General features: G+C 45.8%; 1 protein-coding gene across 2 annotated transcripts in view; it reads left to right on the top strand.

Annotated features, from left to right (window-relative positions):
* The first annotated feature begins 1,347 nt into the window (after positions 1 to 1,347).
* Positions 1,348 to 19,301, top strand: part of LOC311023409 (leucine-rich repeat transmembrane neuronal protein 4) — a 33,921-nt gene continuing 15,967 nt past the window's right edge. Inside the window, exons 1-2 of one of the 2 annotated variants that reach the window (XM_084025230.1) lie at positions 1,348 to 2,201; positions 2,613 to 4,156. In XM_084025230.1, the coding sequence (XP_083881356.1) occupies positions 2,171 to 2,201; positions 2,613 to 4,156 (1,575 nt within the window). In that variant the 5' untranslated portion in view covers positions 1,348 to 2,170. Of the gene's footprint in view, positions 2,202 to 2,612; positions 4,206 to 19,301 lie in introns of both variants that reach the window. The other variant, XM_084025231.1, reaches the window with a different exon arrangement.

The following is a 19,301-nucleotide window of genomic DNA, read 5'->3' as shown; positions in this document are numbered from 1 at the left end:
GCGTTAGCTATTGTGCTAATATATATGTAACTATCGTTATGGCTCATGTTAGCTAATCTTAGCTAAGGCGTTAGCTATTGTGCTAATATATATGTAACTGTCGCTATGGCTCATGTTAGCTAATCTTAGCTAAGGCGTTAGCTACTCTACCTTGTCACCGGACATCGTTCAAATCGTTCATCGTTTCCAGAGCCGGTTCTGCATACAAACAGATAACGTGCGTGCTACGGTAGGCTGCGGTAGGCTAAATTATTTACGACGGCAGTAATGGACAATTCCCTTCCAACCTGTAGGGGGACCGAAGAGGAAAAGTTCTTAAGTGTTGCTTTAACATAGAAAATGAACCGTGGGTCAGGTCAGATTGATAAAACTTTTGCTCAGACCACCAGGTATTTAAATTATATATGATGGGGGTAATTACAGGCTTTAAATGGGGATTATAACTATCATTTTAATGAACAGATTTAGAGAATGTTGTACTTTATTCTTACATCGTAGATACTTTGTTTCCTAATTGTTGTGTTGTTGTTGATGTTTCATCCGTTTTATTTCTGTTTCAAACGATTCCTTTGTCACAAACGTCTTCGATCTGAGTTCATCAACGTCCGTCAGCAGTAATTAGGCCTCATTAAGAACGAGGGCCGAGGGACCCGTTAGGAGTGATGAGTCTGACCCCGACTCAGAGTCCCTTTATGAGGCCTTGAGAGCCCGGCTGTTTACCCACCACAGCTCTCACCGTCAACACAGGAACACACGCCGAGGAAAGGAAAGACATTTCAAACCAAAGACGTCAGGATCCATGCAGGTCTATGAGAAAACCGCTAATCGATATATTTAGGGATATAAGATGTGATTGTGCTAAAACACTCAGAATACATTAATGCTGGTGAATTTCCATAATTGTTGAAATCGTCACCAGTGACTTGAAAAAGCTTGTTATCGTGGTGGACAAGAGAAAAACAGACTCACACAATGTTACCATATTTAAATGTATTTATTTATCATTTATTGATTTATGATGCCGTTATTTAAGATTGTTTGAAATGATTTGTTTTTCATCAACAAGGATGCTCACTAAAGAAATGTCTTAATATAAAGAATATATTTTAATGCCATTTATGCCAAGTTTATATATGTATATATATAAATAATATAATATATATATCGTGCATCCTAAGTATTTATAACTGTGACATGACATTTGTCCCATGTCTATCTGTATGTGCAGCACATTTATTTAAAGCAATTCAATTCCGTTTTCCTTTTTAGAGGAAAATGACAAAGTTACTTAGATCCATTGTGAACTTCTTTAAAATATTATGTTATTATAAGACCATAAAGGTTTAGTTACACAATACCAGTAGATATTTGAACAACTTAAAAATGTTAATGCATCAGTGTAATAATATCCCATAATCCCATATAAGGACATAGAGGTTGCCAACATGTAGATCTGCTCTGCTGTGATTGGCGTGCAGACTCTGGTTTAGTTCGGGGCTGCTGAGAGTCACTCAGTGACCAGAAGAGGGCATCTCAAGTCCTGAAACCAGCACCGGGCACCTCAGTCTGATCCTCCACAGCATCATTCAGCGGTACAGCCGGTGTGCTCCTGATGCCGCGGTCTCCGGCAGACTGCGCCTCCTCGCGCTGCCGTCCGCATCTCGACGCGGATCCGGGATCCAACTTGTCGGCCTCGGACCCCAGGTCTCTCCCGGGTCTCTTCTCTCGGACGGGTCCCGGTGCGTCCCCTGTAGCCACTTCAACCCGGTCTTAACGAGCCCCGGGTGTTTCAGATGTAATTTGTGCAGCCTCCTGGGGTGCGCGCGCTCAACAGTGTCGTCCTCACGAGGCTCCGAGCCCCGTGCGCGTCCGTCCACGAGGCTCCGTGAAGTGGCGGCCGGTGCTCAGCGCGCGCAGCAGCATCAAAGCTGATGTTGCGCGGTAACGGAGGGAACTCCAGGCAGAGGTCGATGCGCACCTCCGGGAGCCACTCGCGTCTCCGACAGGTGTGCGGCGGCTGTGCGCCACGCGGATCCGGCTGCGGCTGCTGCGGCGGCGCAAAGTGCGTCTGTTCGTCCCGGGTGCGAGTCCAACTGTGTGTAGACCGGATGTGTCCGAGTGCGTCTGACATGTGGACCCGGGAGACCGCGTGCAACGGAGAGCCCGGACCATGAGGAGGAGCCGACACCGCGCAAATATGGGTACGTATAGCCTTCAGGGGGTCCGCAGGGTACTTGTGGCGAGCAGGTCCTCTTCTTCAGGCGTTTAACTCTAATTCAGGTCTAATGTTACTGGTGTCCCCCCCCCCCCCCCCCCCCCTCCGAGGGTTGTGTGTGCTCTGCAGGCAATTTGATGGATTATTCCTGAAGCGTTTGCTTCTCAATCTCCTCTCCAATGTCTCAAGAACACTTTGACTAGAGATCAATGCAAGAGTGTGTTTACATCTCAGCGATGCAAATGAGGTGGTCTGCAGAGTGCCCCCCTCCTCTGAACACAGTCGGAGTTCTAATGTTGGGTTCAGATGTGTTGAATAATTCAGCCTGTTTGAGTCTCCTCTAATCTGTGTATTTGGGCCCTAATGCATGCGTGTTTTATGCATCACTCTCCTGCAGGACTTCCCGTGCTCTTCAGATGGCTCGTGTTCGCCGTGGCGGTGCCCACCCGGCTGCTCGCCGCTCCGAGCGCCAACCGCGAGCGCCCCTGCCCCCAGAGCTGCAGGTGTGACGGGAAGATAATCTACTGCGAGTCCAACGCCTTCCGCGACGTGCCGAGCAACGTGTCCGTGGGCACGCAGGGCCTCTCGCTGCGCTACAACAGCCTGATGAACCTCAGGGCCCACCAGTTCGCGGGCCTAGGTCAACTGGTCTGGCTCTACCTGGACCACAACTACATCAGCGACGTGGACAGCCAGGCCCTGCACGGCATCCGGAGGCTCAAAGAGCTGATCCTCAGCTCCAACAAGATCACGCTGCTGAGAAACAACACTTTCCACGACGTCCCAAATCTACGCAATCTGGACCTGTCCTACAACAAGCTGCAGGTTCTGCAGCCGAACCAGTTCGTGGGTCTACGGAAGCTACTCAGTTTACACCTGAGGTCGAACTCCTTGAAAACGGTCCCAATGAGGGTTTTCCTCGACTGTCGCAACCTGGAGTTTCTGGACATCGGCTACAACCGGCTACGCAGCCTGACGCGGAACGCCTTTGCCGGCCTCCTGAAGCTCATCGAGCTCCACCTGGAGCACAACCAGTTCTCCAAGATCAACTTCGCTCACTTCCCACGTCTGACCAACCTGCGGGCGCTCTACCTGCAGTGGAACCGCATCCGCCTGCTAACCCAGGGCCTGCCGTGGATGTGGACCGCCCTGCAAAAGCTGGACCTCTCCGGCAACGAGCTCCAGGTGTTGGACCCGAGCACCTTTCAGTGCCTCCCCAACCTGCAGACTCTAAACCTGGACTCCAACAAGCTGAGCAACGTGTCCCAGCAGACGGCGGAGGCCTGGATCTCCCTCACCACCATCAGTCTGGCCGGGAACTTGTGGTACTGTAATCCCAACATATGTCCCCTGGCGGCCTGGATCAAGGCCTTCAAGGGCAACAAGGAGTCCGCTATGATTTGCAGCGGCCCCAAGGAGGCGCAGGGAGAGAAAGTGGCCGACGTGGTGGAGACTTACAACATCTGTGCGCCGACGCCGGTGCCCGTCCCCTCGACCACGTCGGCCATTACTCCGGTGTTCCGACCTGATCCACCGCTGCTGCCGCCATTACCCACGCGGTCTTACGAGGAGGCAACCTGGAACAGGACGTCGGCCCCTACCCCCACCGAGGCCTCCCCCGTCGCCCCCTCGCCCGACACTGAGTACGTGTCCTTCCACAAGATCATCGCCGGCAGCGTGGCCCTCCTGCTCTCCGTGGCCGTGATCCTGCTGGTCATCTACGTGTCGTGGCGGCGCTACCCGAGCAGCATCAAGCAGCTGCAGCAGCGCTCTGCGGTCAAGAAGCGACAGAAGAAGGCGCGGGAGACGGAGCACTCGCTCAACTCGCCGCTGCAGGAGTTCTATGTGGACTACAAGCCCTCGCACTCGGAGACTATGGATGTGCTGGTTAATGGGACAGGCCCTTACACTTACACCATCTCGGGCTCCAGGGAATGCGAGGTATGACCGTTGGCTTCCAAAAACCCATTTCCACTGCGAGGCATGAGAGGTAAAGTTTCTAACAACCCCTCCCCCACTCCCCTCCCCTCTGCTGTTGTCTGTTTTGGGATAAGGACTCTAACAGGTCAGTGCATAGTGACTTGGGTTTGTTCGGTTCCATGTGATTACCCAGCTGTTACTCTCTCTTGCACCGTTTTATTGCTAAAACAGGATTCCCATTAGCTAAAAGTGCGGCGGCAGCTCGTCTCCCCGGAGAACGTGATGCCTCACGCAACAAAGTGGGTTCATCCTTCATCCCTGACATAAAGGAGCCCGTAGATGAATCCACGTCTTAGCAGCCAGACTATTATTTATCCACAAACGACTCGGCAGTCCAGACTGGGAACGATAAAAGATGATCAGATCAAGTCACTGTGCAGGTGGTCCTCTCCTTCCCCCGTGGGTTTGCTACAGCAGCTCGAGTAGCAAACACACCGGCTGTGTGTGTTTGGATATATTTGTTTTTTGTGTCTTGTTAAATGTGAATATTTACGTACCAGCTCATCACATGTGCTGTATTACCCCCTCCATTTTTTTCTGCCTCCAGCAATCATGTCCTTAAGCTTTTAGTCAGGAGTTTATTTCACACAGTTCAAACAGCCACCGCAGGCTGGAGAACACTATAAGAAAAAAAAAAGGCCTGCAGCCAAATAAAAGATAAATTATGCATTTGGCGCTCGATGTCTGGCTGGCGTTAGTGTACTACTGCAGCCACAAACTTCATTATGCTGCTTTTTGGTTCATCTTGGGAGAGATAAAGAGCTCATTCGGCTACGCGAGAGCAACAAAAAAAAAAGTTTTAAATTTAAATTTGCTGACTCTGGACCAGCAAGACCCGCCGAGGGGTCGAACCTCGACAGAAAGACTAAATTAAGTGTAAGCTTCATTTTTGGCGTTTGTAGGCTTTTTTTCTTGTGAAAGCATCCGTCACCCATAAGATGACAATTTGGCCTCATATAAATAAAAACAACAATAAGCATCAACATCATCACCCTAAGGACCTTAACGAGGCGTTGTAACACGTTGGGATGGATTCATCGGAAAAATAAATGCCTACGTCTATTGGAAGTTAGCTAGCATAAATGGTGGTTGTTTGCATCGTAATAAACTAGCAAATTTGCCACTTTATAAAGAGGCAACATCTCTTATGTTCACTATGTTTACTTTACACTCTTCAGCGCCGTGTTTACAGTCGACGCTCTAACATTCCTGTTGTGACCGTCACACAAACACGTTTTCAGTGTTTTCCCCACATGGCCAGGAAACACACGTAGCTACATCAGCGCTGGCGTTGGATTATTTGCGGCAGAGTGTTTTCTCAAACACATGGAGGAAGCTGGAGGTGAGGCGGCGGCGGGTTCATCAATCTCCTGGCTTTTCATGTGCGAGCGTGGCACGGGAGCATTAAATGGCAGACCTAATGGGGCTTCTGCTAGCTAGAATAAGTAATAGCCCATCAGAGGTAAGGAGCCGAGACTTCCCTCAGCTTTGTTATTCTTTGCCCTCTACAGCTCAGGGGAGCAGCCTCCGCCGGTAGGAACGTAATGGGGTTTTCTTTCTCCTGTGTGTGTGCGTGTGTGTTAAACCAAATCACATGCCTTTTATGCAACTTACAATCTAGACTGTATAAGACATGTGGACATTGCTCTGCTGCTTGAATTCGGCATTTTGTATTTGTACTTCATGAAATGAACATCATGCTAGATGGAAGAAGACTTGAAACTAGAGATTGAGACCATAAATTAGTGTTTACAATGGAGACTTCATTGAATTTCATGCAACCAGACTTCTTTTTGCAACCAGAGGAGTCACCCCCTGATGGCCAGTAGAAAGAATGCAGGTTGAAGGCACTCGAGACGATCTAGGATTTAATCGTGGATCGTGATTAAAGAAAAAAAGAGTTATTGTTCATGGAAAAAAAAGACGTCTGAAGCAATATATATTTCTTTCTTGACGTTCTACAAGGCACTCCAGCGTTGGCTTTACTTTTCAGACTTTAAAATAGTGTCAAACAGCTTCATAATTTAATCGTCTGTGGTATAAATATTATTATCATTAGCCATGTAGCCTGCATCAGAATGCAGATCTCAGTACTGGATGTGCAGCGATAGTGTCGATGACTATCAGCTTCACAACACAGGCAACGCAGCACACTGTCCTGATGCATGATGGGGCTTTTCACTTGTGTTGAATGGCACAGTGTGGAAAGAGATACATACATAGAGATACATCTGGAATAGGCGTCTGCTCCCGGGCTGGAGAACCCAGCAAGGCCTCCCCACATTCCTCTAGCCGCCCCAGATAGCGAGCACTTAGGCTATTAGCCGCATTTTTCAATTAGGAGAAAGAGCTTTGTAATTGAAGCCCGTTATCTTCTGCTTCATGCCCCAGACCAACAGACTCCAGAATAAATTTGTTTCTATGGATTTTCTCCAGCGCAGCTCAGCAGGTCGGCTTCGTGTGAATTTGGACGAACACATCGAGGCTCGGCTCCCGTGTTTCCTGTGAACTCATCGTTTTAAAGGATGCTTCTATTTCCGACTGACGTCCGCCTACGGATCATCTCTCCTGCAATAATGGGTACCAAAAATAACGTCTCATCGTTTCTTGTAGTCAAGCAGAATTTGGGAGCATTAAGCCGACGAGGAGATGCTGCTCGTAGATAACGTGAGGAGGAAGGAATCTAACTCACACAAACGGCCAAACACTAAAAATAATTACAGTTTTCAACTTCACTAATCTCTTCCAAGCCGGCAGGGTCAGGAGCGTTGTAATGGCAACACTCCGATGAGCAAACTGGTATTTAAAGTAACAATTTAGGCCAGGAGCCTTAATCACTCATTAAGTTTTTATGCTCTTTGAAACGTGGCCTCCTCCTCCTCCTCCTGCTGCTTATATGCAAACTAACAGATCTGACCGGTGTTTGCCCGTTAAAGATCCTGCAGCTGTGTTGTTTAACAAACATTGGTTTCGCCGTTGAGCTTCCAGAATGTGAGCCCTCGTCTCTGAAATGTCACGAAGAAAAAGAAAAGAGGACGATCGGAAAACACGGCCGTCGACTTGCCAACGTGACAGCTTGCTCTTCATCTGCGCGTAAACGCACAGAAGGCCGGCTTACGTCACTGGAAGGAAGTTTGACAGCTTTCAATATTTGTTGTTCACTTGCCAACGTCTGAAAAGGTCAGCCACATGAGCAGAACGGCCTCTGAAGAAGGTGTGTGTCGGGGTCTGTGTGTGATGAAAGGCAGCACACACACCGTGACAAACGACGCGTCATTTGTGTTTTTAGTAATTCTGTAAAAAACAAAAAAGCAAAAGCTTTTTGCTATTAGTTCTCATTTTTCACGGTTGTCTTCCTGTTTGCTGCGATCAACAATGAGTGTAACTGTACGACTGGATGGCAATGATCCATGGCTGCACAGAAGTACACTACTTATCTTGTATCATACCTGATGATTTTGTGAGAAATGGGCTTCAGTCCACTCCAACTGCAGCAGAACGCCGGGAATTGGCTGTAATGGCTCTTACAAAGAGAAGGTTTTGTGTAATGGATCACTTCTCATCAGTTGTGGTTAAAGAAAAAAAAGTGCATGACCACCGTGGTGTCGGGGACCTGTTGGTCAATTATGGAATTAATGCAACTTTGAAATGACTTTTCTTTCTGCAAGACAATTTCATTAATGTTATTGTTTATTTCCGCAGGAACAGTGTACGATTATAATAGCATCAGAGTTGGCTAGAAGTTAATTTGCATCTGTTGTCCCTGGCAGACAAAAAAACAACCACATGATAATACACCACATAACACTACACAGTTCATAATATGCATCATCAATACCAGGCACAACATTGAAACCTAGTCATTTGTGTACACGAACGACGTGCATTTTCCCAAAAGATTTTGTGTTGTTCAGCATTACTTTCAACCTACTTAGTAAGATTTCGGAAAAACACGATAGTTGGGCTTAAAATCACTATGTACATTTATGGCAATAAAACAAATGTTAGACGTAGGCAACAAAAGCACGTAGGAAAGGTTTAGATAAAACATCACTTCACAACCAACACTTTTAGTGAAAGTTCTGTGTTGTTGGACCAGGATTTGCTGTCTTTAAACCATGCACAGCCTAAAATCACAGTATCATCTGCATACATTCGGATTCTCATATCTGGATAACTACCAAATTAAACGTATCACCCATAAATAGAACATAGAGTTTTTCTCTTATTGAAGTAGGATTTAATCCAGTTCAGAGCAGTGACAGATACGTACCTTCATCAAAACTTTTTCCTGCGATGATGCTTTTATAAACCAAAAATTTGCATAAATTTGCGTAAATTCACCTTCATTTGAATGAGAAACTAACTGATCAGGAACCATTTAAAATTTGAGAACTAATTAAAGATAGTCGCTGTTTGTTCTTTATCTTCTATCACTTCCCATTACCCCGTTTTGCACTGATTTACCAGCCTTCTTTGTAATTGTATTAACATTTTCCCAAACTCATTTACTACTTCCCTTTGACGGCCTCCCTTCCCTTAATCAGCTTTGACCCGTCTCAGTGTTTTAACCATGATGGTAACAATTCTTTCATTAACCTCCAATGATGCTCATTTACACACGGTGGATTTGTGTGTGAGTGTGAGACTTTCTGCAAAAGTAATTTGGAATCTCACTGATTGCAGACTTCATTCCAGGCAAACGGCTGAAATTTATCCTCAAATGTTTTGGGCCGTAACATATTTTTTAAAAACGTTTTCCTCATTGTCTGTATGAAAAGAAGCGATCGCATTGGGACCAGAACATGTCGCCCTTTTGGGTCCAGTCGAGACCAGGATTTCATGCCAAGTCAAAAGGTTGCAGTGCACAAATGCACATAATCAGCCCTCGGCCGATCGCGGTGTTAAGCACCTCTCAGGTTGCTGTCCGTGTGTGCGGAGGTGAGATCTCACCCAAATCAACACACTGTGGTATTCCTGACTCTGACGTTTGGCAGATGTTGCTCCCGGAGACATGGTGATGTCTGTTGACGTGGTGGAATACGTTTAACGAAGCCGGCAGCAGCGAGAGGTGACGCTGTAATCTAACACTGTTTGTCTGAATGATTACGGCGACTCTTTTCTTTACTAATAATTAATCTCAGCGTCTTTTCTTTCATCCAATTGATGTCTTCGCAATTTTATTATTCTCATTACGATGCACTAATAGAACATGCCCCGGTTTGCTAATAGCTTAATCTGGCACAGGCGGGAAAATATGATGTTCCTCCTCCACGCTTCGACACAGACGGTATTGAATTTCACTCTGGGTTAGATGTACTTATTTGCAGAACATATACCGCTATTTGTGTCTCTGACTGATCATTACAGAGTCTCGCTGAGGCCCGAAGCCAGACGAGATCACGGAGGAAACAATTAGCTGCAGAGGGAAAAGAAATGAAAGTCATCGCTTTGCCGACCTCCAAACCTCCGTTTCTAAATTGAGGTCAGAATTGATTGACAACATCATTAACTCCGATGTGCACTTGATATTACACAATAACCCGGTCCTCCACAGGCCCAAAATCAAATTAATAACTGTCTGTTACAAACAAATCAGGTGAGTCCTTATGGTACTGTACAATATATTGGAACAGAAAAACTCTTAAAATTATTAAATGGAATTAGAGGACCCGTTATTAGCGAAACTCATTTGAGCGAGAGTGAAAAAGCCCACTGAGATAAATCAAACTAATTTGCTCTTTCCCATCACAAAATCTCCAGTGGTCCCCGGCTCCTGCAGCCACACATAAACCGTGATGAATATTTAATGGGATATTAAACTTCTCTTTTGTGTTCAAGGCCATTTAGTTCCGGCAATGGTGAATCAGCCAAAAACCAGTCTGTTAATTAGAAGTGTGTTTTTGAGGAAGTCTCACTCTGTGAAAACCGCTGATGTCAATTATCACGTGGACGAAAACGAGGTTGAGCAACAGCTTAGCGTGGATACTGATGCTAACATGCTGATGTTTAGCATCTTAGTTTAGCATGTTAGCATGCCAATGTCTGAGACAAAGTACAGCCGAAGCTGATGGGAATGTCAATACTTTTGCACAAACCAAAGACAGAAGGAAAAGTCGGGGATCAGCTTGGTTAGGATTCATCCTCGGGGGACAACGAATGCACACAGGAAATCGGTCTCAACCAGACGATCACCTGGTCGTGTTTAAGTTTAGCCACAAGAGAAACATTGTGGTTTGAAATGATAGCAACTTGGCCGGGGTTAGGAACACAAATATTGACTGTCTGTGTGAATAATGATAACATCGAGACGCTGTTTCCACCTTTGCAGTCATAATTCCTGTAAACATTTGAGGTTCGTTTGGAGATAACTGATGCTGTTTTTCTGATCATTTCTCTGGAAAAGCAAAACAACACAAAGTCTAAAGTGTTGGATTGTCAATCTCCAGTCTTATCTGAGCAATTACTATGTCCTGCTCTTCTTCAGGGCGTTCCCTCGCTTCATCTGGACCAACTTTGTTGTTTGACGATGTGACGTCTCGTCCACTGCAACATTTCAACTTCAGCGGTGAACATCTCGTTTTGGTGTCAGACGTACGATTTCACAGCACTCCATCATAAAAGAGAAACGTATTATAGGAGAAGCGCAGAAAGCAATTTCTCTGCTGACAGCAGCCTCCACAGACCACAATGCAATGCAGACTTGTGATTCACTGTGGTTTTTCCGCGAGGTGCGTGACTCTTGACACTCACTATATGCTATATATATATTCATATACATATAATGTGTCCGCCAACACATTTGGCCCCTCTGCAACAAACTCACTCTCACTTCTTTGGCAGTTGTCAAAAAGCATTTCGGTGAAATGCAGGAAATGGCAAACTGAAGACGAAGCAGGCGTGGTGAGTTGAGTGAAGCCCCCCCCCCCCAAAAAAATGTATGTCACCTCAATGCTAAATCACTTCTGGCAGGCACTGAGCCCCACCGATTGATAATGGAGAGCGGTGTAAGTGAATCCAAGAGAGGGTTTTTCCATTAAGTCTTCAGTCTGAGTTAGAGCCGAGTAACAAAAGAACTCTTTCAATTCGCCGGAGAGTCCGGTCCAATGTTTCCCTTGAAAGAAAGATTTGCAGAAATCTGAATTTCTAATAACTTCTCAACAATGTGAAACCCACAATGAGAGTCCTATAGTGGCATATCTATCAATCAGTAATGGCATGCTTTCATGGGATCCGTCAGCTTATCTAGCTAGCACTTCATGAAAAGTCGGACATGCAGACAAAATGAGTAATATGACGTGAAATCCCTCGGCATAACACTTTATGCTGTTTTATGGTCACGGCGGCCGGGTACATTTTTTTCTACTTGGCTTGAAGCAGTTGCCGCCTATTAAGCCCTTCACTTTATTATGATTCATTTAATTAGGGGTATTAAGTTAACTCAAACGAGGTGCTGCGGTTCTGCCTACTGTGCCATTTTCATTCACGGCAAAAGAACTCGAATGTGACACTTAAAAAGAGGGATGAAGTGTTGCACATTACAACATGTCCGGGTAAGTTGGCGGACCTCCGCTCAAGGACGGGACGCTTCCTTTTATCTCTCGATCTTTGCTGGGAAGGGTTTGAAGTCTACCTCAAGAATGGCATTGTGATTTTTCCAGCAATACCTAAAAGCCCTTCATCATCGCGGAGCCACAATGTCGCAGCCTGTCTGACGGGACGAAAGGGAGTCGGTGAGCACAAACTGAGAATGATGAGACGCCCTCACCCTCCTTGTTGTGAAAACGCTGTCAGCTGGATGTGTGGGGGGAGATATCCCCCAAAATAAGCATGGCGTGTTTCCGTCAGCGTTCTTACACTTACTTAGTGTGGTCTGTTGCAGAGTTGGGTGAGCTTCTCCTTCGTCAGATTGTCCTATTGATACCCAGATGTGATCGCCGGATGTTTAGGGTCGGTCTGGCGCTGGCATCAGGGCCCATCCATTGCATTAGTTGTAGTAATGGCAGTCTGGGTGCAAAAGCGATCTGTCATCCAATCACAGACTCTGTCTTGTGTAAACATCCGTCAGCGTCTCACTAACCTTCACCGGGCCGACTGTTAACTGAACCACAACAGTTTTCATGTCAGCTCCTCGGGAAGAAAAACAACCGTGTTTGAAGGCCGACGTATTGATGAATGGATTTGACTTCTCCGTCCGTTGAGCTCCTCCGCCGCCGGAGAGTAGATGCATAAAATCATGTTGTGAATTTTTGAAATGATTACATCAATATTTGTTTGATCAACTATGCCTTTTGGAGTTAATTAATTGCATGGCACCTCTTTGCTCGTTGTGTGTGTTTGAGAGAGAGTATTCCGTGCAATATTACTGGAAGCTATCAACAATATTTCAAATGTTAGTGGTATAAATGAAGCTCTGAAGCTTCCAACTGTTTGATGAAGGCTCGATTTATTATTAGTTATATTAAAAAACCAGAGAAGGTGCGTGAAACGCCGATCGTCCATCAGCACCACCCTTTAAAGGCACCGCTAAACAAACTCCAACTTGCTACGTTACAACTTTTCTTTTGCCGATCTAGTTGATGAGATATTTTACTTAAATATTAAAGGTTCACCTCATGGTGGTGCTAAAGGGCAGGTAAATGGAAGTCAATGGTAGCATTAGCTTGCAGGTGGAGAATCACCAATGTCAGAAGAATTCCTCTCTGTAGCTAACTGAATATTCGCTGGCGTGTAATTAGCCGTGACATCCATTGTGTCCAGGTGGAGGAAGAGGAGGGATTCATCTCTTCATTTTCACTCCGTGTGCAAATGGATCCTTTTTTCAAATCAAACAAATGGGTCAGCCCTTTGTTCCGGCAGAACGTTGTTACTCGGCCTCCTCTGAAAGGCGTGTAATACGGATCGGAGTTGGGTTTCAGCCAACGGAATCTAAAACGCTCTCTGGATTTCAGCAGCGAGCGATCAGGCAAATACTGACCTAAAAATCTCTCTTATGCTTTGAAAAACTATTGCACGTTTTCAATCGCAGGAAGGAAAAACAACACTTTATGTAGACAATACGGTATGTGGGACAGATCATCCTGTCAGCAGCGTATGAGCTCTGACTGAGCAGAATGATTTCTTTCTCCTCAAACCCCCCCTACATACCATATTCTGTACTTTAGTGCCTCATCCTTTTTCACCAGCAACCTCTTCTAGCCACGTTTTCCTCAGTCAGTGAGGAAATAAACAGGCCTACGCACCAGGTCACCTGCAGTAGGTAGACAAACAGCATGTGGACTCCGGGGACGGGAGGAGGTGGACTCTGAGTGTACATCAGGAATGCTTGGTGCTCAAACACAGTCGGAGTTGATGGACGGTGTCTCCCTGTCATGAGGTCGGCCATGTTATCTGACCCAGAAAGTTGCTGCTGTTTACATTCATTCTGATGTTCAAATTCAAAACTGCACGACAGGAGTGAGCTGCTGTTTTCTGTCTGGGCTACAACTGGATTGCATTTTCCATTCCTCTGTTTGCACAATGACAAGAAAGGATCCTTGAAATCCTTTATTGTCATTGTGAAGCTCCAAAATTGTTGGACTAAAATGCCTTGGGTCCAGACCAAGTGAATCAAACTACAGGGGTGAGCCGGCCCTGTGTACTCCATGAAGTTTGTTCTCCTAACACAACTATAAAGTACATTGTTTGTAGTTTCCTTCCAAAACAACCTATTGACCCAACCAAGTGTTTTTTTAAACTGAAGCCCCAACAAGCATCAGCATTATTTTGTTGTAATAGTGTCTGTATGAACCGGCTTCCCTGCCCTCGTGAGGTCACTGTTCTCTGGAAGCCAATCCGAACACCAGACCGTTGAACCGGAACAAAACCCCTGAATGTGATTTTGCCAACATATTCTTTTGAGTCCTCATCCATTAACAGCAGATGGTGGCTCACATGCAACTTTGTGAAATATATTTTTGGGGGTTTTAATTTTAACCCCATGTTGAATGATTGAATGAGGGAACGATGGTGGTTAAGGTTTAAAAGAAACGTGCTGCATGTCAGGGATCTGATTCTGATGGATCTGAAACACAGGAGGCCGGCAGGCAGACATGCTGGGTGTTCTGCAGAGCATTGCTGCCACAGATAAATCAGTGGGTGAGATTATCCCTGGAGCCCTTCGGAGAGGCGTTTCATCAATCGGAGATCAGGACTTGGTATTGATCCTGCAGCCCAGGCGTGTTTGACGTTAACTGAAACCTCATCCCTGTTTTTGGTGACTCTCAGATCCCCGGTTAAGCCTCCAGTTAATTTCCATAGAGCACGGGGGTGAGTGCTCGCTGCAGTGGGAGAACTGAGAGAGGTGCTTCTGTCGCTCCACAAGTAGCTTTTCTCTCCTTCCTTTTCCAGCCGCCTGTCAAACTGTTTCTCTACTCTCCTCATATACGGAGTATTTCCAGCCTCCTTGTCACTCGCTGTGTCCCAATTCAGCGTCCTTCTGAGGCTGCATGTGCAGACTGAAGGAATGGTGACGGCTGCGACAAGGCTGTCCCGTTAAAATGCAGCCCAGAAAATGTGGCCTTCTTTTCCCCCGATTCGAAGGGATCTTCTGACGGATCCTTCACGGCCAAACTTCTCCCAAGCTTACACTGCGTCTACGAGCAGATCAGCAGCGGAGGAATACACCTTCAGATTTAACTGTTGGATTTCAACTCACTCGAGTTTCTTGTCTGCAGGCGGTTGCTCGGCAACGGGGGCGGCAAAGTGTGGGGGCGCGATCAGCTGGTGACGCAAATAGGAAATCCTCTGTAGACCAGACCGTCTCCTTTTGGAGAGCGCTTGGCAGCTGAATTGGGACTGTATGTAAGAATTGGACATCGTCATGGTGACCTGTTGGTTTGTGGACTACGGTTTTGGCGTTTATCGTCGCCATCTTGGAATTTCGACCAGTGAAGGAACTGACCATATTTGGAGTGTGGAGGAGCGACGGGTGGATCTGATGAACACAAGAGGCAGAGCTGCATAGCATTTTCTCATAGACATCTATACAATCACAGAGGAGTCGCCCCCTGTTGGCCAGCAGAGAGAATGCAGGTTTTCAAAAACCAGCTATTGTTTGTCTTTGTTTCTTTGATCCCGACACTGATTGTTGTCGTTGCTGTCAAAGCAAATGAAACATCTACCATTTGGAATGCAAATGTGATCCTCCACATTAAAGCAGTTTTATTCAGAATGTAACGGCTTCTCGCTAAAGAGAGAGTCAATGATGGAAGCTATTTTCCCCCTGCAGAGCATTTTATTGCCCACAGTGCAGTTACTGGTAATGTTTTTTTTCTTTTCTCCAACATCTGTTTCAACGATACGTTGATCACTTTGTTAAACATCTCGTAGACTTTCTGGTTCTGTGTCCAAAGAGTCAATCGGCACGTCACGTCAACCCACACGGCAAAGTGTCGCATTCACACATACCAACACGCATGACATGGCATCTCACACACACACACACACACACACACTGACATCCGTTACCAAAGAGTCGCGCTATGTGAGCACGGTGGAAGTTAATCACAGCAGAAAAGTGAGGAAGACAAGTTTCATTGTTGGGAAAATTATGAATAAATCATCATTTGTTTGTCAGCAATTTTTTACGAGTCGGGTGGCTGGTGTGTGTGTGTGTGTGTGTGTGTGTGTGTGTGTGTGTGTGTGTGTGTGTGTGTGTGCGCGGGCTGACATCCCATGATCCCGTTAATGCACTTGAAAGATGCTGAATGGAGACATTTCTCAGTCTCATGAATTTTCCTCCTGGTTAACTGTGTATTTACATTACGGCGGGTCCACCCAGCGAGGCTCCTCTCCTTCCATAATGAAAGCTCCAGTAAAGATTACAGATTACAATAAGAGCAGCGAGGTCCGCTCCTCTGTGGAATTAATTTGGTGGTAATTCAGATTTTGCATAATGCATGGGACTTCATTTTCGGCAGAACTGTGAGCACGAGAAGGACTCCGACCACAGTGGTTAAGTGGTTCTCCAAAAATGTGGAGAAAAGAAAATCCTAAAAGTTGAACTTTCCTGACATCTCAAAATTGCCTTCATTAATCACGGGGATCCGTTTGGAGGAATCAGTGATGCAGGTTATCATGTTCCTGTAAAAGCCTCGGCTGCGTCCGTCCACGTGGCGCTGCAGCGGCGGGACGCCCGCCTCGGTGCAGGTCGTTGAACTCCTCACCCCGTTACGCCGAGCGAGCCCAGACGCTCCGAGGACGAGGAGATTTATGTGGCTGCTTGTTTGAGGCCGAGAGCTGGAAGAAGGATCAGCCGGTGAACGTGGAGTCGAGTCATTTTAAAGTCTGTCAGCGTACCTAATGTACCTTCAAGCTCATCCTTCATTCATTGTTATGTTTTGAGATGTCAGGAAGTTCAACTTTGGGATTTTCTTTTCTACGCATTTTGGAGAACCACTTAACCGGTCGGAGTCCTCACCGTTATATTAAGTCCCATGCATTATGCAAAATCAGAATTACTATTCATGTATTTTTGTGATTCCAGCCACTTTTGATCCATTTTAACTTGAGTATGGCAAGTCCTGTTATGAATTGTAATGATAGTGACGTCAGCAATTAATTGGGTGTCCATATAAACTTGGAGTCGAAGAGTCGGTAGAGTTTGTCTTTTCCAGTCCAATAAAACGTTATAATCCAGGGTGCAGACTCTCTATGTTATTCCCTGTAATAGACAGAAGATTGACATTTGTGCCGCTGATGAATCAGGATCATTTTCTTTTGCGTCGTCGCGTGTGTAAGTGTTTCTTCTTAGCGTAACAGGTCGTCACATCTGCAGGCTCTCTCATTCTAACTGAAATTCTAGATACAACAAACGTTATCGTCCCGAGACTATTGATGTTTGCAGATTTTAGCAGAATATAACGGCAGAAATCTTGTTTCCTCTAAAGTGCTATAACAACTACCATATATTACTCTGATGTTCTGTGGGAATTGCACTGACTCAGTCAATCATTGCACTAAAGGGAACAAAGGAGCAACGGCCACATTGCCAGTACTTCATCGTTTCTCTCTGACCGTTAAAACGCTGCAGTTTAACAGTAAAACGCAGAGAGTCGTAGCTTGTTATGTAAATAGCTGGTAGCTGAGTAGCGCCGGAATGGCACACACACACACACACACACACACACACACACACACACAGAAATGCCTCTGCGTTATTATACACTACATACACACTAGACACACCCACAGTTACTGAGTCAGATGCATTGATGACTCCAAATCCCTCTGTAGGTGTGAATGAGAGCATGACTCTGTGTGTGTGTGTGTGTGTGTGTGTGTGTGTGTGTGTGTGTGTGTGTTTTCCTGCCTCCTCCGACACACACTTGGATCATTGGGGAAAGTTAGCACCGTCACAGCCCAGAGCATTTGCATGTGGAGAAGGAAAACACGGGCGATGTCATCTTTCCGATGTTGAACGACTAGAAAACACACTATGTGATATATGTCGTTATGGAGACACGAAGAGTTTGAGCGTTTATATAACAGTAATGTAGACAACGTGCATGTTTATGGTTTCCATACAGATGGAATACATTATTTTGCAAGCGTCGATGGAATGTGAAGCCGGACACTAACGAGGAAAGATGAAAGCCCAGTCCGTAACCTCCCGTTGTCTCCACGCCTTCCAAGTAACACACATGCAGAGAGTGCTATGCTGTAAAAAAAAAAAAAAAAAAAAACTTTGGTGGTGCAGCTGCGGACGATGGGAAGGTCATCAATTGGAGAAGGTATTTGGGCATAAACCCAGGTATTGAACACTTTACATGTCGACTGAAGTGATCCTCTGGGGACCATGAATGTTCACGTTACGGCAATCTCATCTGCTAGTTGTCGAGATAATTCAGTCTGAGTACGGCAGACAAACATGACAAACACAAAGCCAATTAGCAGCCACACGCCGATCCGTGGTAACGCATCTGAACTTTGATCCGAACGTGGATAATGAGCTTGGCTCAACAAACAGGAAGGACCGGCTGTGTCTCCGTCGGTGTGAACCTGGTGTGACTCGAATGAACAAGTGGCTTTGCGAGTGCAGTAGACGAGCCTCACACTTTGATCTTCTAAATTGTGACTCGGGAAAAGATCAGTCGGTTCACGTCTTTTGTACTTTCTCACCTTTGATTGCGCGGCGGCAAGTGCAGGGACGCTGTACCACGGGGCTAATTAGTGTTCGTGAGGTGATTGATATCAGGAATGCAGAGACACACCCAGCGGAGTGAAGGCTGTGATGACTCATGAGCCGGGATTGAGAATTTAAGTCTGTAGAATTGGTTTTGGAGTTCAAAGGTGTCAGCTACTCCTGGCAGTGAAAAAACACAACATTGATTTCTCAGCGTCCTTGATGATGGACATGGCTTTACTTTATTAAGATAGTTTAAAAGATACGATTGATGCTTGTGTTTTCACTTTCACGTGGTTGGTATTTTAAAAGCGACGCTGGTTGGAAGAGCACCACAAAAAAATTAAATACAGACCTCTTCATGCACAAGGATCAGCTTCCTGGCAGAACTTTGGCTAGAGTTTAACTCAACTGTTTTCTTGAAGAAAGTAAGTAAAATTGTTCATTTTTCCACCAAGTAGAAGTTAATTTGGAGTACTTGGATGGATATGTGATGACTTGTTGGCTTAAAGGCAGGATGAATCGCATCATTGATGATACATCCTAAAGCAATGTAAATGTTCAGCTCTCTCACATGTGCGCGTTGTTCAGAAAACATCGAGGTTGCCGACCTCCACTCCACCAGCTCCCTTTATTCTCTTTTTCTTGTGCGATTTATTATGGTGCCCCGTGTGAGGCTACAATTCACTCTGACAGCGTCGCAGAGTGTCGCTGCAGCTGTTTTGTTAGGGATGACAACACGTTTGCACCAGGTTTGTAACCCATACGTAAAGGTAGTTGTAGAAATGTTTTCCCTGAAAAATAGTACATGACCCAGCCAGTGTTATTCCCAATTCATTGATTACCAACACTTTGTCGGTGCCTGTTAGCGTTCTTGAAATAGTTGCAAAATGCAATTTATTGGAGCTACATGTTCAGGGACAAGAATTGTCAATTTTTCTG

The sequence above is a fragment of the Eutrigla gurnardus genome, assembly GCF_963514095.1.
Source record: "Eutrigla gurnardus genome assembly, chromosome: 13".
Lineage (NCBI taxonomy): Eukaryota > Metazoa > Chordata > Actinopteri > Perciformes > Triglidae > Eutrigla > Eutrigla gurnardus.
The sequence above is the reverse complement of the archived record's forward strand: the minus strand, read 5'-3'. Positions and strand labels throughout refer to the sequence as shown.